Source organism: Chelon labrosus (assembly GCF_963514085.1).
Source record: "Chelon labrosus genome assembly, chromosome: 22".
In the NCBI taxonomy this organism is placed as follows: Eukaryota; Metazoa; Chordata; class Actinopteri; order Mugiliformes; family Mugilidae; genus Chelon; species Chelon labrosus.
In genome coordinates this window covers 13404044-13426940 of record NC_140355.1, presented here as the reverse complement: position 1 = coordinate 13426940, position 22897 = coordinate 13404044, and the positions used below count along the sequence as shown (strand labels likewise).

The 22897-nt window shown below is 43.6% G+C and overlaps 1 protein-coding gene across 1 annotated transcript; it reads right to left on the bottom strand.

The window, feature by feature from the left end:
* Nucleotides 1-384: 384 nt before the first annotated feature.
* arvcfa (ARVCF delta catenin family member a) lies at nucleotides 385-16037 on the bottom strand (the record flags this gene model as incomplete). The annotated part of the gene is made up of 16 exons (XM_084571601.1): nucleotides 385-1229; nucleotides 1445-1521; nucleotides 3468-3555; nucleotides 3990-4101; nucleotides 4321-4513; nucleotides 4602-4752; nucleotides 5850-5977; nucleotides 6855-6926; nucleotides 7061-7078; nucleotides 7804-7972; nucleotides 8538-8655; nucleotides 8743-8926; nucleotides 9012-9490; nucleotides 10524-11146; nucleotides 11993-12169; nucleotides 16017-16037. 16 exons carry the CDS (start codon nucleotides 16035-16037, stop codon nucleotides 1137-1139), a joined length of 2703 nt encoding a protein of 900 aa, XP_084427727.1. The 3' UTR covers nucleotides 385-1136.
* Nucleotides 16038-22897: the final 6860 nt, after the last annotated feature.

Genomic DNA, 22897 nt, shown 5'->3' with positions numbered 1-22897 from the left:
GTAGAACATTGAAATCAAAAGATGGAGCGCTTAACATACTTGAGTCAAGTCAAAACTGAAATTTATATTTATGCTTTTTTTTTCAGCCTACAGCAGGAAATCAATTACCAATTGAGAGCATGTTGTTAATTCATGCTTTGCAATCTCCACAAGAGGCCACTGTAAACTCTGTATCTGAACTTGGACTGAATGAATCTGATTTGTTGCTGATTTAATCTTATTTGTGTGCGGTTTCAATTCGTAACCCCGACGTGTGACTAGTTTTGGTGTAACAGACAAAACAGACTAAGGATAGTTGTTGGAGAATAGTCTAAGGTGCACGCTGCTAAAGTAAAAGAGGCCACTGGCTCGAGTCTGTCCCAGAAAAAGAGAACGGAACCATAAATGAGAAATTATGCACGTCATTTATTGTCGTTTTCATTCAACATCGCAATGCAAAAAGGACCACTGCAAAGCAGAGTTGTACTGAGTGTAGGATCACTTACTGGTATTAGCTAATACACATAAATAACTTTTAATTAATAACATGAGTATTACAATAAACGTTACAATATAAATGCCTTCATTTGGAATATTAACAGTCCTTTGTTACACATTTACAATCCCATTTTGCCTGCCGTGAAACAAATGGAATAGAGACTCATGTAGAGATTTACTAACACCGTCTACTTTGATTTATCGAGAATCATCTGAATGTCTAAAATGTTCGACTGGCTAGGTCGACGATAGCGCTAACTCTAAATTTGCTGTCGTGGATAACAACAAATGAACAAGTCATTTTTAGTCTTAATAGCTTGACAAACTAGAAGTATACTGTAGATGAGGAGTAAATTCAAATTGTACACGTCATACATTCTTTGGAGTCATGATTCACCACTGTTTGCATATTTGGGCTCTTTCACGTGTCACTCATAATCCATCGCGCTGCAGCTCATCCCGGTCCTTGAACAATATTGCCAGCTAGCCTGCGTAACAAATACATGTAAATGTTTGGCACAATAGTTCCTGTAAACAAAGGAAATCCTTTTTAACTGAAATGTGTTTGTTCATCTGTACAAGAATGATCAGATGGCACGGATCCCTATTTCACCGATGGAAAGTGTCTTTAAGCGGCTCGGCCGACCTTGTTGTTCTGTCTACACCCAGGAGTCCAGAGGTGGAGGTTTGTTGTCCATTAGGCCCACAGAGGGCCTGCCAGCTCTGATGAAGTGTTTCCTTTCATTTATTGCCTAGTTCAGGGAGCGTACCAACATGTAATTTTCACAAGATACAAAAGTAAATACAGTTAGAAAAGTCTTATGAGCCACAAAAGTGAAAACAGTACTGTTGTATGAGTATTAGCAGCAAATGAAATCTGTGCTAAATCATACAATTATACAGTCAAATATGAAAAAGATCTGTCATCTAGTCTTTTTGATATAAATTATAGAAGTAATCAGATTACCTGCAGGGCGTCTCTTTCCACAACAGGCACCTTTCCATCGCTGACTCGATCATTTGGCTCTAAACTGGAATATACATCTGTGGGGGAAAAAAACATTGTTTCGATAAGCTTCTGCAATGTCACCAGATTTATTTCCATCCAGTGTTGCATTCATTTTTCACCAAGATCTTGTATTGATGATGGGAGAGTCTGACCACTGTGCAAAGCCTTCTCCAGCACATCCCAAAGATTCTCAATGGGGTTAAGGTCTGGACTCTGTGGTGGCCAATCCATGTGTGAAAATGACATCTCATGCTCCCTGAACCACTCTTTCACAATTTGAGCCCCATGAATCCTGACATTGTCATCTTGGAATATGCCCGTGAACATCAAGGAATTAAAAATCCATTGATGGAATAACCTGGTCATTCAGTATATTCAGGTAGTCAGCTGACCTCATTCTATGGGCACATAATGTTGCTGAACCTAGACCTGGGCAACTGCAGCAACCCCAGATCATAGCACTGCCCCCGCAGGCTTGTACAGTAGACACTAGGCATGATGGGTGCATCACTTCATCTGCCTCTCTTCTTACCCTGATGCCCCCATCACTCTAGAACAGGGTAAATCTGGACTCATCAGACCACATGATCTTCTTCCATTGCTCCAGAGTCCAATCTTTATGCTCCCTAGCAAATTGAAGCCTTTTTTTCCAGTTAGCCTCACTGATTAGTGGTTTTCTTAAGGCTACACAGCTGCTCAGTCCCAATCCCTTGAGTTCCCTTCACATTGTATGTGTGGAAATACTCTTACTTTCTCTATTAAACATAGCCCTGAGTTCTACTATTGTTTTTCTTTGATTTGATATCACCAAACGTTTAAATGATCGCCGATCACGATCAATCAGGATCTTTTTTCGACCACATTTCTTCCTCAAAGACGATGGTTCCCTACTATCCTTCCAGATTTTAATAATGCGTTGGACAGTTCTTAACTCAATTTTAGTAGTTTCTACTATCTCCTTAGATGTTTTCTCTGCTTGATGCATGCCGATGATTTGACCCTTCCCAAACAGACTAACATCTTTACCACGACCACAGGACGTGTCTGTCGACATGGTTGTTTAAGAAATGAGAAGCTACTCATTGCATCTGTTGGGGTTAAATGACTTGTTGCCAGCTGAAAGATAATCACCCATTCAGTAATTATCCAATAGGAGGCTCGTACCTATTTGCTTAGTTAAATCCAGGTGGCGACTTTTTTTGTTTTTTTGGCCAGGCAGTGTATATCTGCAGGGAAGCTCCTTTCAACTACTTATGCAGGTTTTATGTTGTTGTTATTCATCTATGAAAGTTTTGATAGTTAAAATAAAGTGTATTTGGCTAAAACAAAGTATATGTCAGTCTTTTTTTAACTGAAATTGTCCCAGCTGGACTGTTTAAAAATGCTCAAAGGTAGCAGCTCAGGTCTTGGAAGACTTGAATATAAGCTCAGTTAAATACTGTATTATCTGTAAAATCAAGGGTTGCACTGACAATATTTAAACTCCACCTCCAAAGGAATTTCATCGGCTAGACACACAAATGCACTGAAATAAATAGTTAATATCCTTCCCCACTCAAAACGGTGTTTAAGTCAGGTTCATAATTCATTAGGAAACCTTGAGACCAAATCCCTGTTTCAGTGCGAAGCTAGAGGTCGCCCTCGACGTGGCAAAAGTGGGAGCCCTTTTTGAAATAATGTCCGAATGAAATGCAACTAGCGATGCATGAGCCTGTCCTGCCTGCGGGAGAAACTGTTCAGGCTAATAAGACAAGTCTGTGCACTGATAACCTTGGCAGCACATCATTGGTTTAAGGCTACGTTTCAGAAGAATACGGTCCGGGACTGAAAATGCACATTTCTTCGTCCCTGACATGACACGAACGTCTGTGTGTTTTAAAGACTTTTTCTTTCTCTCCCTCTGAGCCAGAGGACATTTTTCTCATTTGGATGATGCTTTAATGACATTTAGCTGAAGGAACGCATGCAGTGATTTTCTGACCTTGGGTTTTGTCCATGAGAGGCAAGGTGATGTCATCACTGCCTTGCTTTCCACTCTTGGATTTTTTAGCCACTCCGGTAGTCGTGGGCTTTGAAAGACAAAGAACATTATATTACAGGGAGACAAATCGATCGCTTTCCCGACGTTCTTTTTTCATGAAAGGGCATTAAACTGTTTTTTTTGACTGGAATGACGGCGGCGCATCTTTTGTTTCTCCTTGTGCTCTGGTTGCGGCAGGAGACTACACTCTCAACTTCATTGATCAAGGTTGCACGTTGCATAAAGGGCAGCTTGTTTTGCTAAGTGGTCTACAGGTTATTTACATACATGATTTTCTGAGTTAAAATCAAACACCTCCACTCTTCTGTTTCAGTTGTTCCTTTTACATTTGTGGTATTTCTTGACAAGCATCGCCTGGTGTAAAGAGTTTTGTCTAGACATGCCCGATCCGGATGAGGGAGAAATATCACTGTGTCTCTCAGTTTTTCGAGTTTCAAATTGACGCAAAACAGAAACAAATACCTTAAAGTGGGTCTTGTTCCAGCCTGCCTTGATCAGAGCGTTTCTCAGGTCCTTGTAGGCCCATATTGTCTGAAGCACATGGGAAGCTGCCTTGGTCTCCCGTGCTGATTGGCTGGCAACAAATCAGTGGAGATGGTGGTGAGCAGCAGAGGACAGCCCTAAGACAGTACTGTCCCAGTGATTAAAATCATCTCTCAGTGCCTTGGGATATGATGCTTATATTATTTTGAGATGATGCATCGAGGCTGTGCAAGCAGCATAAGCATATATTTACCAACTTTGATTTAGTAGATTCTTTTCAAACTTAAAAGTATGAACATTACATCACTACCTTGACTTATGGATGGCCACCAGTTTCTGCACGGCGTGACCCTGGATGAGCGCTCTGGCGTTCTCCGAGTTGTCCGTGATGATCTCGTGGATTGTGTTCAGAACGGACACCACCGTATCCCCGTCGAGGTTCTTCGCCGGGTGCTGCTGCCCACACGGCAGATTGCCGACGAGATCCCTCAGAGCATAGCTCCCTGCAATGACAGCGAAAGACAGAAAAGTCAGCGCGGGTTGCTCTGGAGTGGAGCCATGTGTGCGCAGGTGAGATTTAAATGCCCGTGCCTATTAAATCTTTATTCCTCCTGTCCATGGCCAGGTTGCGAAGAGCGATAGCCACGGCTCGCACAACTTTGTCCACATCAGAGCGCAGCAGCTCCACCAGAATTGGCAGCCCTTTCTCTTTCCTCACTGTCGCCCGAATGTAGCTGGACCACTACAGGTGGGAACACAAAATGAGTGACAACTTGCATTTTTGGGGGATTTACCACAAGTCCTTTAATCAAACAGCCTTGATCCTAAATGACAGCGTTCATGCCACAGTATATTTGGGCAAAGCACGTTATTTAAAAGACCCACTCGGGAGGGATATAGCAGGAACAGTTATTTTTGATCATGTCAACTGTTGACAAGGTCAGTCTAGAGAGTCCATTTAGATTAGGATGATAAATAATGTCGTCTCAAAAACAAAACCTGCCAGCCAAAGAAAAAAGCTTTGGGCATGCATGCGCCGGTTTTGAGTAACGGCCTTGGGAGGGTGTTTTGTTTGACCCTGCACCATGAAGACTCATTTAGAGGGTAAATCGTCTCTAAGTCTCTCCTTAAGCTGAATAGCTCAGAGGAATGGTGAATGCGCATCCTGGATCTGCTCCACAGACACGGGCAGACTATGAATGCAATCATGGTGATACTACTTGGATAAATACACCGATCAGCCACAGCATTAAAACCACTGACAGGAGAATTAAATAACATTGGACAATACAATGTTCTGCTGGGAAACATTTGGACCTGGTATTCATGTGGATGTTACGTAGACATGTACCACCCACCTAGACCAGACCAGGCACCCCCACCCCATAGCAATGACACTCCTTGATGGTAGCAGCCATCCCCAGCAGGATGCAGCCTGACACAGGCAAAAAAGAAAACATGAAAAACAGCACAAGGTGTTGACCTGGCCTCCAGATTCACTAGATCCCAAACTGATCAAGTATCTGTGGGATGATCCACAGAGGTCCCTCCCCTCAACCCATAGGACCCAAAAGTCCCCCACTAACAACATCCTATTGCCAGACACCACAGGACACCCTCAGAAGGCCCATGTCCATTCTCTGATGAGTCACAATTGTTTTGGAGGCACAAGGGAGACCTACACAATATTAGGAAGGTGGTCATAATGTTATGCCTGATCGGTGTACTTCAAACACAGCCTGATTTATGCCTAAGCCAGCGTCACTTGATAACTCCATAATCACAAGCCCTGTAGCTGTGGGCTGAAAGAAATAACTTGGAACTAGTCCATCTGCTCACAGCCCAGTGTCCTGCAGCGAGGTTCTGCAGCGCTCCTGCGGCTGCCTCCAGGGTGTTGTGGTTGTGACTGCAGGTGAGGAGAGAGAGGTAAAGCCTCACCACCTCTGGCTGGTACAGCAGCTCCAACCCTTGAACAGAAAGGCAGAGAAATGTGAGAAAAACAAAAATGCATTGCTGAGTGTCATTAACTATTAGCCTTCAGCCATTAAATGAATAAATATGTTTGCATGTTTCAGTCAGTAGCTTGAATCTGTAGGTTAATTTAATAATACTGCATTGGAGAAAATTACAACTCCAGCAGGTTTCTGCAGTTTTTTTTTTTTTTTTTCTTTAATTGTGTGCTGGATGGCTGAAGTATTTTAAAGCTGACCCTGAACCGTAACATCCTTGTCATTCTGATTTGCATTCACTGGCTGCAGCGTGGGAGGCATAAGCTCTGATCTGTTCTAATGGCAGCCAGATATACCAATGCAGTAGTCAGTCCTTCAGTGCTACTATGAGATTTTATTCACAGATACATGCTGCATTCGTGATAATAATAATAAAAAAACCTTTCAAAAAGATAGTTTAGACGTCCCAAATGATAACATGCGCAGTATATGGGTCATGCAGTATTCTGCGCCAGTGCACGTCTTATACCTGGCAACGTCCTCCTCTAGATGTTGCCAGGTAGAATTTTATCAGTCTTTCAGTTGATGGGCCATTTTGTTTTAGTAATGCGAGCGGTGCAGGTGCTGATGCGTGGCTTCGCATTTAAATGAATTCTCTCTGGGCCATGCCAACGTCATGCTTACACAGCAAATAACAGAGAGAGAGAGAGAGAGAGCAGGTACCGATGCTTGATAGCAAGAGGATGTTGATGGAAGCTCTTCAAAATATATTTATATTCATTTTGACAATTAGGCTCATTGCAAATGTCACGGTGAGTCATACTGCGGTCTTTAATTTCAAATGCAACGTGAAGCAAACAACTTTTTTCTTCTTTCTTTTTCCTCAGACATGTACCTTTCATCAGTTCTGTGCGTTTTGGCAAATCCAATGTACTGTATTTTCTGTCCATAAATCCATTTTTCCAACCTGTACATCACAGACACACACATGCACACAAACGGCAACGTCATTACACACGCGCACACACGGAAAATGTCAGCAAATAATCAAATCATCGTATTGCTGCGTCCAAAATGCTCAGGAGCAACGAGCGCACTGACCTTGATTGAACCACTCCTCTGATGAGAACGTTTCCAAGGGGAAAAGAAGAGAGAACAATGTCAGAGGACACAGCAGCAGAAAACACGGAGCTCCTCCATGTGGTGAGACACTGAGCAACTCATAGCTTAACACTAATGTTTAGGTTGTTGCCTCCAGAACGAACGGCTGCAGACCGTCGGTGAGCTGTGGCTGTAATTGTTACCCATCTGTATGAGGTGCACGTCAGTATCCAGTTTTCACAGTTCTACAGATTGCCCTGATTATTGCATCAGTTATATGGTGTAAAAATGCCAAAAGAAGAAAGAATAAGCAAGCTGTTTCAGCATTGGGACCTGGTATTACTCCAGCTGAGCAAAATCTATAGTCGGCTTCTACATGTGAAGGCATGTGAAATGTTCAAGCATAAAAGAGATTACAAAGTCTGACCGCTCGGAGCTGGGATGTGCCGGCGGCGAATACAATTCTTCAAATTGAGAAGAAAAAGGTTGGTTTTTAGAAACCAGTAGAGTAGATTACACAAGTGTAAGCTAAGTGTCATAAACTATAAAACCTTCAGAAAATGGCTTAATGCTTTTACAATCAGAGACATCATTGGATGTTTTCAGAGGGTTCATTTAAAGCAAACTTTCAAATGTGCACATTAGAGCAAATGGGATTCCTAACTTTGAGAGTCAAAAGTGTCTTATAAATCTCAGAAACACAGAAGGCAGATGAAAATAAAGAAATAAAGAAATGAACCGACCTTTAGGCCTTTTCCCCGTGAGACAGTCGGGCTCATTCTTCTTCTTCTGGTGCCCCACTGATCTCATCAAATGGCAAGCGTGGGGCTCCTGAAATCGCTCGGCTCCTGGTATTTCTTTGTGAACATGATAGGACAGGTTTCGAAGGATGCAGACGCAGTTCTCCACCGACTGGGGACAGCGTCAGAGGATTTCAGTCAAGAGATGCTGCACATTGGGCTGTCTTTTACAGGAAATTGTTCAGTGAAATGCAGATTTTTCTCACGAACAAGAGGAAATTACAGACTTTGCGGAACCTTATTCATGCTTTGATTGCTCGGACGACTTGCGCTAATTGTCTGAATCAGAGGCAATCGTGGCTGTTAACTAAGATGCAGTGATAAATCAGAGACACCAAGGCTCTGTGGATGTTGTCCAATTGCAAATTGAGACTTGATAATTGATTGCGGCAGAATTGAGACTTTATGGCGCCCAAAAAGAAAACCTCTTATTACTCATTAAACTGCCATTCTGCTTAGTTTGCCTAAATGTACCAGAGTGCCAGGTTTATTGTTGTCTTAATCAAAATGATGCATTCACTGACCAAGATTTACTTTTCTTTTAGAAGTGGGTAGCTGCTACGCTCAAGAAGACTGTAAACACAGATTTAATGGTCAAAATTCTTCCATGGCTTTGATAAATAAGAAAAACTAAAAATATTTTAAATAGTTTAAATGAGTGTGATGAGTTCAGTGACCTTATTGTCAGTGTCCTTGCTGACAACAGCTGACTGGAGGGCATGAAGGAGGGCATCCACCAGCCCCTCACAGTCCCTCAATCTCTGTCGAGCCTCCGCCCCATCAGAGCTGACGTTCCTGCGGTAACAGCACCATTAGCAATTTCTGAACGAGCGCTGTCACAAGTGAGATTTTACCGGATGTTGTCGCTCGTCCCCGCCTCACCTCAGACATCCAGACGTGTTCTTGAAGACGGTGGTCCACTCAGCGCTCTGCAGTTTTGAGGGGTCGGCTGAGTCTCTCCTCCAGCCTGAGTGTGGGATGATGATTTCATCAGTCAGAGTTTGAAGGCCCTGGTTGATGACCATCATCTTTAGCGGTTCGTGCGATGAGAGGTTCCACAGTGTGCCTGCAGGGACAGCATTTAATATGAAGAATAACGTTGTAAAGCAGAGAAAACTTGAAAGGTTGCAGGTTGTCTCTTTGAGCCATACCTGTGACCAACTCTTTGACCTCCATGCTGCTGGTCTTCCTCAGCAGTCTGACTAAAGCTTGAATGCCATCACAGTTCTTGATGGCCATTTTGTTATTGTGGTCTTTTCCGTAGGATATGTTGCGCAAAGCGCCGCAGGCCTTGCGGTGGACTTCAGCTTTAGGATGGTCCAGCAGCTCCACCAAGATCGGCACCCCGTTCAGCTGCCGCACCTCCTGCTTGATGCGGTCGTTCTCATAGCACAGGTGCTGCAGATAGGCAGCCGCGTTGGACTTGACCGGGTCCATCGGGTGGCTGAGCATCGAGATCACCTCGTGCAAGTTGGGATCCCTCCAGCGCGGGTCTCTTCGAAGGCTGTCCAGGCTGACCATGCTGCTGCGCTTGTGGGGTAACTGCAGGGTCTGCGCCCGGCACATGGCCTGGAAGAAAGGATTCAGGTTCCCCTCCAGCTGGGCCATGAAGGCGTCATCGTAGCCACTTCTGAAAAGACCCAGACAGTCATTCATAAATATGTCTTTGCATGGGACAAATTTATTAGTGCAAAATGGCATAGTTACTATTTCCTAATATTACTTCCTGTATTTCTTCCCACATCCACTCTTTATGCTTAGCCATGCCGACCCTCTCTTGGCTGCAGCCTTACACTTAAAAGATGTGAAAGCGGTATCAGCCGTCTCATCGAACTCTCAACAAGAAAGCGAATAAAATGCCAAAATGCCAAGCCGCTCCTTTAAAACTCAGCATGAAATGAAACGGGTTCAGCGGGTTCAGCTCCGTCTCTATATACGGACGTATAAGGAAAGTCTCCTGGCAGGCGGTAACAGGTGAAACTTCCTTATTTATCAACTTTGCAGCCGGGTTCTGTTCCTGCAAAGACCAGCTGCTACTTAACTGTCCATCTGTCTTTCTATTATCGCGGCTGACTCACAGGAGCAGCCGAGAGGCGACCTTCGGACGTCTGTGCAGCGAGAGTTAAATGTGCATTATTATCGTGGCAGGTCCTCTGCGATAAAACGAGCCAGACAGTTGACTTGCACGCCGCTGCTGCGAACTGCACACTGGCACATTTTCATTTGTGACGTCTGGATTCAGTTTATATGCATAAGGCGTTTCGTCACATTTTTAATCCATGCTGCATCCGTAACAACACGACGCTGACGCTGAAACTCTTTAACTTACTATTAATGTCAAAGGTCAATTGGCTTTTTTCCTATTCAGTGTGCTAAAGGTGAACTCCTTATCTGGGAATATGTCGATATTTACTGACCCAGACTAATCCTTTACCTTCCCAGACAGAGGCTGCTGTAGATGACAAGGTTAGTGCTATCATCATTTCAGTATGAAGATGCCTTTTTAAACTATTTGCAGTAAACTGACAGAATGACAAAGAGGTTCATTTGTTTTTTGAAATGTTGTGACAGGCGTGTATTTGCCCCAACCTCTGGGCATTGAATCTAGACTAGACAGTCTCCCTTGTGGGATCGGTGCAGCTGAAAATGTACCTTCCGCTTACCTGGTCCTCGAGGGCTCCCTGAGGAGCTCCATGGTGGTAATTGGCCTGAACTGGTGGATTCCCCCCAGTGTTGGGTAGCTGACAGCCGGGTGCTCCGTCTTCATGTCCAGGGCATTTCCTCCCTGTTCGCCGAGGCCGTCCTCCTCCGTCTGACCGCTGAGGCCTGCGGGGGCGTAGCTGTCTCTGAGGAACGGTAAGGTGTAGTGAGCGCCTGGCTGGAAGTTTTTGTTAGGCCAGTAGCCGTGGAGGCCAATGCGGGACAGGCTCCCATATCCTGCGTATAAGTCGCCGCCCATGCCTCTGTACGCATCGGGAACGGCGGCGTACACTCTGCTCTGGTTGTCTGGGTTCACCGGCTGAGGCTCCCCGGGCTGCGGTGCAGGCTGCGGTTGCGGGGGTGCCGTGGTGGTGGTGCTGCAAGTCGTCGTGGTCGATGCAACAGTCTCAAAGGGTTCAGCGCCTGCTTCAGGAGTAGGTTGCTCAGTGGGGATGCTGTCTTGAATCACCGGAGTCGATGCCAGATCAGTTGTATCAGATGTCTCGGAGTTCTCCTGCTGGGCCTCCAAGGATTCCTGGGTCTCGCTCAGGACCTTGTCACCCTCCTGTTCCACAGCCTTGGACTCCTACAAGGATTGATGCACCATAAGTATTATCTCTGCAGAAGTTTAATCTGGAATCTGTAAATGTTCAAAGCCAGAGCAGGATGCATTTGGTCTTAATTTACAAGGCATAGACCAAACATGTTACCTGCAGTGTGTGTTTGTTATTTTTCTTTAAACTGTACAGGCCGTCCCATTTCTTATAATAATCAGTCACCGGGGTTTCAGCACATCCCTGGCTTTGTGAGCCTCTCGTAAATAATACATTCTTTGCTCCTGCCAAACCATAATGAATGCCCCTTAGTTGAAAATAAGTTCGGATTGGAGTCTGACGAAACAACTTGAGGTCCAGCCATAGCATTAGAAGCAGAATAAATCGCAGGAAATTCAATCGCCTGCTGTAGTAAACAGAGCTTCATTTTAACACATTCATTACAGTGTAAGAAAAACTTTTGTTTCTTCGGCTTCTTCTTGCTCTATAATATGTATTTATGTGGGAACTCAGTGAAACAGAACCTAACTGCATTACATTTTATGGTAGCACTGGCCCAGAGAACTTTACAGCATCTTTAAAGGAGACCAGACTCATAAAAATCACCTCAATGGAGTCACAGAGGTGACAAATGCCATTTAAAGGCTCAGTAAATAGAAGAGGACAATAAATACATTTAAATGATCCTAAAATGCTAAAAAGAAACAACAATCATGGTTTGTTCTTCATCTACAACTGTTTCCTGTCCTCTCATTATAATAATTATGCCAAAAAAGCTATGATAAAGATGTTTATTAATCAATTTCTGGGTCAGTGGTCTTGCCGATCAATCAAAACGTCTCTCGACAAACTATAGTAGGCGGAGACAAAGTGTGAACCTCATTGTCCGTCTGCTGGGGAGTGTCGGTCTCTGTGGAGCTTTCATTGGTCGAGGTCATCACAGAGGCGATGGAAGTGGGCGTGTCCAGTTCGTCGTTGGAGGCCGGGGTGTCCGGAGTCGCCTCTTTGGTCTCCTGGGGCAGAGAGAGCGGCGGAGGCCCCTCTGCACTCTGCTCCTGAACCACACACACACACACACACACACACACACAGGAACGAGTCATCGTCATCACGCCGGCATCATTTGAGTGCATTATATGCATGATGTTTACCTCATGGAGATAATGAAGCGGCACACAACACCGTGATAGCATAACCAGGCACACAGGATGAGGGAGCTGCTCTTCCTGTCTGCATCTAATTCCTCTAAATGATCATATAATATGAAGCCTTTGCACTGTTCAGCACTGCACAATACTCATGTATTGTTTTATATTTTAAATTCAGACCTTTTTAGGTTTGAAGAATCAGCAACATTTTCTCTGTACTGTAATTAACGATTCAACGGTCCACCTACACCTGAAGGACAAAGGACAGTTCTTTGAAGATAACAACGTCCAAATCTTAGCCAGAGAAGACCGATGGTTTGAAAGAGGAGTCAAGGAAGCCATCTATGTCAGACTGGAAAACCCTTCTCTGAACAGAGGAGGTGGACTGAGATTTAATCTGCCATCTCTTTACAATACAATTTTAACTTCTGTCCCCAAAAAGTTTTAACCCCATTCACACCTTGACACTGGAGCCTCTGACGGACAAGGGCCATTAGAGCACCATAGGGAAAGAGGACAAGGACAAAAACAGTACCCAACCGTTAATGGAAATCAGCTGCACCGGTTTCTTGTTCTTAGTTTCAGTAGGCGTTCCTATTTAAACCTCAAACTTCCCACCAGTCCCCTAGAACTGAAGAAGCTACTCGGATGAGTGGTGAAACGTCTTCTCAAAAAACTCTACAAGTCCAGTTGCCTTTTTTAACCTTTTTTTGGATATACCATGACCTGGATGACTGAGAACCTTCACAGACATACTGCAATTGTGCGATATGTCCATAGAAAAACAGGCAACAGAGCAATTCTGCCAGTGATCACACGTAGAAAGCAAAAAAAAAAAGGAAACTCAGAGGTCGAGACGTAAGTGGTTGTAAGGTTTCCACAGTGTCATACATTAAAAGAAAAAAAGAGAAACACTTCTCGAAATATCCGAATCTTTAGATGTATGCACGATCGGTTTCTTATTTACATGTGCACCGGAGCGCGCTTTCATTTGTCTTTAACCATAATAGGCAATTCCCCAACTTTAAGGCTGTTCAAATGGAGCAATTACTTGCTGGTATTAAATGGGTAAAGTTATCACCCAACTTTCAACGCTTGTTAAGACTTTTGTTTTGATTCGCGGGAACCAATTTTCCTTCTTTTGATATGTACCAGAAATGGCAGACAGCGTTTCATGGAGATTTTAAAAGAGTAAACCGGAGAGAAGGAGCAGAAACAAACAAACGATGATGGGTGTTTTCTACATTTGAGCTTGAGTAGCTTCGCCTTGTCTCCTTCGGTGAGTGCACCGGGCATTTCATGTTCAGTTTAGTGGGTCAGCTCCACTGGCAGAGGGCTATATTGTATATTTGTCCGGTTATCTTCAAATGATTCCTAGATTTTGATGATTTACAAAAAACATCCCGCTGTCAAAATGCAGTAACAGCGTAATGGGACTGGATGTGAGTTCAGTTAAAGATAAAACATTTGGACCTGATTCAACCAACGCAGGCTTGAGTCAATAATCCAACTGTTGCTTGGGTAAAACATGTGGATATTTCTGTAATTTACTGTTGTTTTATTTCCCTTTTCAACAAAACGGGTTTCATTAAGCAGAGTGGATTAATTATTCAGCATGTCGGTCTGAAAAAAGGGCCGGAGGCCGTTTCTGACTGTAAAAAGCTTCCTCGCAAGCCTCGTGTTCATTTCCAGACTGTCTACAAACATTTGCTTCACTGTTGATCTCAGTAAACAGCGAATTATCTGACACGGTGCCTCTTTTGGTGAAGCATTTACGTTTCTCTAAAATGTAGAAAGATACAAGCCATTCAACATTCAATCAAAACATCAGAGGATTATAAGAAACAGGTTTTATGAAGGACAAAACCAGTCCCATTTTACTATTTAAATTACTTTTCCTTCATCTAAATCAATTTTCATTTTCAGAAATACGGCCCAAACGCACATAATTGCATCTGCAACGTATCACTGAATAGCACAGATCAAATGTGCTAAATGCTGCGCTGAGATCAGAACAAAAGGCCAAAATAAACTGTTAAATCTCCCCAAACTCTCTTTTTTTTTCTGAGGCTGCGGCATTGAAACCGAACAAGTGCCGAGAACTGAACTCCGCTGCATTATATTGGGCTGCGGTGAACAGCTGAGTGAAAGTGGATAGGGGGAGAGAGCTTGATTCGCTTTTCAAACACCTCACCAAACACAAGAGCCCCTCATATCCGTGTGCCGAACGTGTCGGAGGGAAGGGAAGATGAAAGGGTCGCCCAGGAGAAATTGGCAGCCAGGAGATGATCCTGGCGTGAACACCTCCGGGAGGAGGTTGATTGGATATTGTTAGGCAGAACTAAACGAACGCTTGGCCAAAAGACAGACGGGGCACCACTGTCCTCTACAGACAGCTTGATTAAGGGCTCGGAGGATGATAATAGGCCGGGCAGGGGCCTCCGTGCTGTCCCCGTCTGATTCGAGCTCCAGGGAAGGCCAGGCCACTGTGAGTCAAAGCTCATTTAAATAACTCAATGCACCATCACTAACTAAGTGTGCTCACAGAGCCAAATAGGTCAAGATGATGATTCTCAATGTGACTTAGCTTTTAAAAAAACAAGGTATACTACATGGATGCAGCGGTGCAGGAGACAGAATGACACGATTAGCATCTTGTTCCCATCAACTCTCAGTATTGAGGCCAGCAGCAGCCGGGGTATTATTTTGGGAGACACAGAGTCTGATCTAATGCTGAGCGAGTTCAGATTGTGGTGGCCAGCTCAAGGGCATGACGAGCACAAGCCGCGGTTCAAACTTGTCACAAATATGTTTTGGAAGGGGAAAGATTGCTGGAAAAATTGGCGCTCAGAGTTGTAAATACACCAGTGGGAGGCCAAGTCATTTTGCAGAGATCAAGCTCGAGTATAAATTAGCTTGAAGAGGCAGCTTGTCTTTACCAAGGATTGAAACTCCACTGCTTCCACTGGGATAATAAAACATGACATCAGCCCGCTGATGTCAGAGGACATTAGTCACAACTTTGTCACAACTCATCTGCCCTCCACTATCTGTTGAATCAAGAGATGCTGTCTTAGAATATGTCACCGTGGCACAGAAACGGCAGAAGCATTCAAACACAGTTCTTATTTAAGACTAGTTTCCTGCAGAAACGCCATTGTCAATTATGCAATGCATCACGTTTAACCTTAAAGTAACCGGGCTGCTCTATTTAGAAGAAAAACAAAGGAAGGGGGGATATTCTTCGTCAAAGTTTCCATTTGGAGCCACCCCCCTCCTTCACTCTAGATTTCCCTCTGATCCTCAAACAGTTAAATGCTGCATGGTCAATTTTAATGTCTCACTGATTCACCATGGGCACACACTTACCAGAGTGTGTGCAGCACTGTACCCCACAGCAACAACCTCTCCTCATAATTCAATCAAAGATGATGCGCTTTATAACACTGCCCAGTGGATTTAATCGCATGCACAGCCATGCGTACACACAAACACACACACACACTTGATGAAGATGTTAGCACCATGTCCCCATGCGCACAAGGAGACCGCGCCATCCAGCAGTGAGAGGCAAGGAGGTGAAGCGATTGATGCCTCCTTCATTCATCATGACAGAGGCAGAATGCAAAGCTGTGGATTGCTACAGTTCTCTGCAGGAAGGTGGAAAAAAAAAAACTGCTGGGCAAAAAAAAAAAAAAAAAAAAAAAAAGAGGGAGGGTACAGAACAAATAGAGCCATTCCAACACACACTTACCTCTTTCACTTCAGCAGGCATTGCCAAATATTTTCTGCTTCCCCACAAATGATGAACAAGATGCGTCCCCCAGTGAGACGTCTGTTTCTCTGCTGAATTTCTGCCTTGACTCTCCCTTTGAGCATTTGAGGCAGTTCAAACATGAGCAGCCATCCTTCCTCCCAGCTCTCACTAACACACGTCCGCTCTTTCTCTCCCTCTCCCTCCCTCCCTCCCTCTCTCTCTCTCTCTCTCACTCTCGCTGCCTCTGTTTCCCTTTCACTCACAAACACACACTAGACGCACCGTGCACACATTTGCTCCAACACAGACGCTCTCTCTCACACACACACACACGCCGAGCCAGAGCGAACGCCTAGCTCCCTGTCATTACTACACTCCTCCTCTGATCTGTGCTGCAGTTAATGTGCGCGCTATTAGCAAGGTGCTGAATCAACTGTGTGATGCTGAGCCCGTGAATGGCTTAGGTAAGTGCAGACCCCTGCAATCCCTGCGCTCTCCCCATATTTTCTGCCAGCACCGGTGCACACATGCACACACACACACACTTACAAGCGTGCACACACACACACACGCGCACGCCATTCCCTGTGGGCTCACAAGCAGATGCAGCTGGAGCACAGAGCAGCCCGCACTAGTTCAGTCCTATGTCACCCATGTGCGGCATAACAGGGAACAAGGGGATGAGGAATGGATGGGGTGGTAAGGTGCATAAACGCTGCATGCGGCTGTGCAGAGAAACACACTCCATGCTTGAGAAAAAAAGAATTTCTCAGCAAAGTCCAACCAGCAACCCATTTTCACTGTCTGCCCACAAGCATACTTCATACTGCACATGTGTTGGCTTGAGAGAAAAGCAGTACTCATGTTAATGGGGAATAAACATCTTGCAAGCAGCTTAGGAAGATGCTCCCCGTGGTTTTTAGATGTGATCCCCGTGACATTTTGTGTTACTCTTGATGTCTTTCGCGCAAAGCCAAACCCACAGCCGCTTCGCTTGATTAAAAATGGCTTAATGATGATAAAGTCCACTGTCTTGCTTGCTTTCTCTATTTAAAAAAGAAAACAATCTAGGACATCTTCCAATTTTCTGCCAGACCACTTGCACTGAGAGAGCAGTAATCCAAGTAAAAATGATCTGCCATCATCCACAGACCAGTGCCCTCTATCAGCTGTCTATTATATCGATTTGAGAGAGCTCTCCAGTGTCATCTGCCTTGGAGCGTTTAGAAATTCTTTCTCAGCCTTTTAAAGTTTGCAGTTTTTGAGGCTAACACCTCTGCATCTTTGAGGTTGTACACTTTGGCGCAGTCAGCCTCGTCTCATTCTCATTTCTTTGTTAGTGGTAGTTTTCCATTTATGATACGCCTTTGGCAATCTTACTCACAAACACAGCTGAAGTAAGACGCAAATTTATTTGATTCTGGTGAAAATATGATCTGTAGCTTATCTGTAAGATAGCTGAGACGCTATTCCGGTTCCTTTATAGTGGGAGCTAACATTTGACACACTTCCTGTAACTGCTCTTTGATTATTCCCCAGTGAAATCAAAGCAACATCCATGAAACACAGCTTTCACATTAGAAAGATTTTCTGACGTGCGAAAACAGACCCATTTGTTCCGGAGATCACTTCTGCCGCTCACTGCACTCCCCACTGTTCCGTCTCCGCGCTCAAGATCAACCGAATGGAAAATACCAACTTTAAGTGTCTTAATGGTTCACATAGACACCGGAGCAGCTGCATCATCACTGGGTTTTTAACTGTATGACTGTGTACAGAATGTACAATGAAGACGTGAAAATAATAAAAAAAATGACATAAAAACTATCTAGTGCAAACTTTAAAGAAAAAAAAAAGAAGAAGAAGAAGACAGAAAAAAAAGGAGAGGCCTTCAACTAGAATGCCTGGTCTCTGACTCAAGCTCTTTAAACTCAAACAACAGCACTGTGCATCTGTCACAAATAAAAGCATTATTATGAGCCAGCCAGAAGATGATGCAACACTTTGTGAAGAGGACAAACGTGGGTTTTTAAAAAGCCTCTGGTCTGCACTTTAACCAGCTACCTAGAACAACCTCAGTGTCTTGATTTGAAATCTTTTCCTCCATTTCAACCTGATGTATGGGTTTTTTAGTGCTGTAAGTAAGACCACCGTCACCACCTAGTGAAGTGACTGTAGAAAACTGCACGTGAGACAAAAACAGACAAAAACTATATCATGAAATACAATTAAGTCCCACACCAATCAGGCATAACATTAGGACCACCTTCCTTAATACTGTGTAGGTCTCCCTTGTGCCTCCAAAACTGCTGTGACTCATCAGAGAATGGACATGGGCCTTCTGAGGTAGTCCTGTAGTGCGGTGGTGAGGCCAGGTCAACACCTTGTGCTGTTCTTCATGTTTTTTGAGATGCTCCTAAAGCATTTTTGTGTGTGTGTCTGTGTCAGGCTGCATCCTGCTGGGGATAGCTGCTGCCATCAAGGAGTGTCATTGCTATGGGGTGGGGGGTGCCTGGTCTGATCTGGTCTAGGTGGGTGGTACATGTCTAAGGAACATCCACATGAAGACCAGGTCCAAAAGTTTCCCAGCAGAACATTGTATTGTCACAAGATGGTCATTGTTATTCACTTCTCCTGTCAGTGGCCATAATGTTATGCCTGATTGAGGATTTCAAGTTAGAATAGTAACCATTATAATAGTGTATATCTGCATAATTCCATCTATGAAAAAGAAGTCAACTGGTGATTGAGAGTCAGTTTAAGATAGTACTCAGGTCTCATGGTGGATTAGACCTTTCAGTTCTTAAAATGATTATGCATTTATTGACATTTTTTAATGTGTAATGTTAATTTTGGGAACTACTGATAAGGGGAAATATATTACACTTAATGTTACAACATGTCAGCTGTGAGACAAAATTCATTCATCTTGAGCTTCTTTCCACGTTTGTGCTGGTGAAGTTCACACACAAAGACACATGAAAGAAATTTAAACCACAGTGTTTGTCTTCAAGGACCTCTTCTGCATCTCATCTGCAGGCTGAATAGAAAAACAGTTTCACGGTTGGTATGACAGTGGGAGCTGCTGTGACACAAAGAGTCTCTATCCACCTGATACGCACACATCTTCCATTGTGTGTGTGCCTGTGTCTTGCCTGCAGGCTGCTTCACTTTCAATGAACCGCTTTTAACTTCCAGGCATTAGCATGAGTCTGCAGAAAACCCCTCACACTGAGCTCTTTGCTCGATCCGTCCTGTTAGGTGGGCCTTCTGGATAAAAACCCCAAACGGCCATTTAGCCTAATTCACCTGTGTGAGCCTTGATACACCAGCTACATTCATGGGTGTCCAGGCTGAATACTGAATGTCTGGAGCCTTTCAAAACACTCAAGGACACTTGCATAATGGAACAAATAATCATACAGCAGACCCAAGATTTGGTTTGGTATACATTTTCTAATTTCTCCAAGGTATTTGGGATTTGTAGGACCTAAGAAGTATAAAAAGTAAGCATCATATTTGATATTTCACTGTATATTACAATAAAGTCACCTTTGTGTAACAAAATATAAAACTGTTTAATACTTGAACACTGCTGTGCAAAAACAGAATCACAAACATATACTATTCTTCCTTGCTCAAATTAGAAACTATTCATTTTTATACCTGAACATGGCTGTGCAAAGATAGAATTTCAAACAATGAAATCCCAATGTCCTCAAACGAGTACTTGCTAATTAGCAATGTTGTAGCTTGTTACTATTGACAGAATTCGGTTAAATTTGTGTGTCATATCAAACTAGAAAAGTTTGTAAGCATAAATAAACAACTTTCAGCAGTAAAATATGATGAGGTTTTGTACCTTGTCCACTTTTGTCCTCTGATCGACTGTAGAATAAATACACTGAAATGCGAGCTATCGTGTCTAGTGTATTGACCCTTTGCTACTACTATATGGCAGACAAAGGTGTCTACTTATGAAGACAACGGGTCTACATGAAGCAGAATGCAGAATAAGCTGCCACAAACCTAAAACGTAAAGTCCCCATATGAGGACATAGGGTCTCGACGAAGGTCCGACAACTATGGGTGACCCATATTAAGGAGGGCTTTGGAGGTAAGCAGAAGAATAATGAACACATTGATGACAACCTCCAAAGCACGGTGACGAAGAGTGTGAGATGTTCAAAGCAAGGTATACTTTAGATCTGGGTGGAAACATGAGTCTATTAGTCATCAATGGAAATTGTAAGGGGTTGGCGCTGAAGCCAACCCAACTTCCCCACCCCAAATTTTTGTGAGGTGGAAAGTTGGTCTGGAAACAATCCATTGGGAACAGATTATGCTTTGGAAAATATCTAAATCTGCAGAGCCAATCAAATAGTTTAGGCAGGCTTTATGTGGTGATGGGTAGAAGAGTATTGGTACAGCAGGTTTGCTTTTTCTCTGTAATTGTGTGTTGCCAAACTCATTCAACTCACTAAGAATTTAGTCTAGCTATGCCAAGATAGTGAGGAGGTAGTTTTGGAAAGCGTGGTCTCTGGGCAGATGAGGCTACTGTCACTTCCATTGAGTTTGAGAAAGTTGTTTGATATCCAGATGTTGATGACCTGATGATGGCAGAGGGAAAGGGAGAGGTTTGGCTTTGTAGAGATGTAGAGTTGGGTGTCGTCTGCATAAAATGAGAGTGTGCTCCACAATAAGGAAGACATGTAATGGATGTCATACTTAAACAACCACATTTGGTAAGTGCTCTTTAGAATGTCTGGATCTTTGCATGGAGGTGGAAAACTTGGTGGAAAATCCTTATTGAATCTGGTTTTACTGATTCTACTTTCATATCAGAGGGATTCAACAGCCTTAAACAAGGAACACATCTCACGTCAATACTTGCTACGTTGCTTAAAGACAACTCCACAGACGTTCCTCTTGGATAATTTGTAGATCATTGTCTCGTTTGTCGTCGTGCACCTGAATGCACAAAGAAATTCATCCTGACAGGGCATTGGCAGAGACAATTGCTGCCAATCCATGTGCTATTTTTAATATATCATTCTGTGTATACAGATCAGATTGATGTAGGGAGGTGGTGAACCACTGTGTCTTATAACTCTACCAGTGCACAGCTGCAAATCAGAACATTTTCAATTCTACACATGGCAGCATTAGAAGCCCACAGGCTAAACCTTTAACAACCGGCAAGTTCTCTTTACAGTGTAAGAGGAGGATCCGGAAAGAGTTAAACCCTTCAAGGTTAAAGCATTTTTTCTTGTCAGTCTTTTGTAGCAGAGTATAAAGGTCTAACTACTGCAATTTATTCATGAAAAACTACGCCTGTATTGATCAGGAACAGAAGGATAAAAACTGCAATATTTTCCTCATCAACCAGCAGGAGAAGGAGCTCTCTGCTTTAAGGTGAATATTGTGTATTTCACACTGTAGCTGCAACATCATGGGCAGTTTTTGAATGTTATCATGCTCAAACCACATTCCCTAACATTTCACAGCCCTCGCTGGTGTTTACCATCTGTTTACTACCTAATGAAATGGCAGCAAAGAAAAATCCACAGCAGCAGCTACCCTGTGTGTTGTGTTTATTCCACCAAGGACTCCAGCTGGGTTTCCCTTTTAAATGAAGGACTTCTTGTTCTTCTACAGTTTTCCTGCAATCTTCTCAAACCAGGAAATGTTTTCCCTTTTCTTCGATTCCTGCACCCGTTTTCTGACCTGACATCTTTCACACACGAATTCCCACGACCCTTTTTGTCTGTGTTAATACCAAGAATGAATCCTTATTGTGGGGCGTATTGGTGAATTTGATACTCATTGACACGCGTTTTTGTAGCTCAGCCCAAAGTGCAGATGTAAGTATTTTGCTGAAGCGCTTTCTCGCCGCCACAGTAATTGAATAGTGAATTGTTTCTACCATGACGGGGATGAATGTAATTATTGCTGCCCATTATCTGCACACAAACCGGGATGAACCGTCAACAAACACCCACAAAGGGAAGGATATATTACATTACGGCTTGTTTGGTGATGTATTAATTGCAATGAAATGCCCACACAGTCTTTGGTGCTCAGCAGGGCCTTTCACATCCTTTTTCCTGTGGACTCTGCAACACAGAGGCACAGTCAGATTGCAGATTTTTGTCCTAATTAAACCCCCGCACTGCCCACCTCTGCTCCGCTCAGGCTGGCGTGTGCAGCTGAGGCTAATTCATTTTAATACAGAGACAAAACATCTATGAAGAGTTTGCAAAAAAAAAATGGAAATCAGTGCCAGCGGTGTTGAATGCCGCTCATATTCCACATGGCGCTGCCACACAGAGTGCATAATAACACTGGAAATACCAGAAAAAGGTCACCGAATCAGCTCCAGAAGAGAAAGGTCATCTTTCATTTTCATATGTTTGAAGAGGATCTACATGTTTAGGGTTAAGTTCAGACAAGCTGTTATAATTCACGGTTAATAAAACGTAAATCTGTGTAAACTCTGCTGCTTCTAGAAGAATCCCATCAAACTGAGAGTCTGTGTTCAGACTATAAATGACAACACCTGACTTCTATATTGACTTACTGCTGCGCCCCGTTGGCAGCATACAGGAACAGCAAAAACCGCCAGTCAGGATAACCTACACAAAAAAGTACTCTACACCTTAAACACCACTACAATACGTTCCTTCCCATATTCTATAGTGATGTAAATATTATAGAATATACCCCCCTGTGAGGGAGAAACAAGCCGGGGCTGGTATTAATCCAAATCCTCCTTGTCAAGTGTCACTGCAGCCAAGTGCTTAATCACACCAACAGAGAGCCTGAAGAGGAAATGAAATGCATCAGTGGCACTGCAGCTGAAAATGACAATCAGCCAG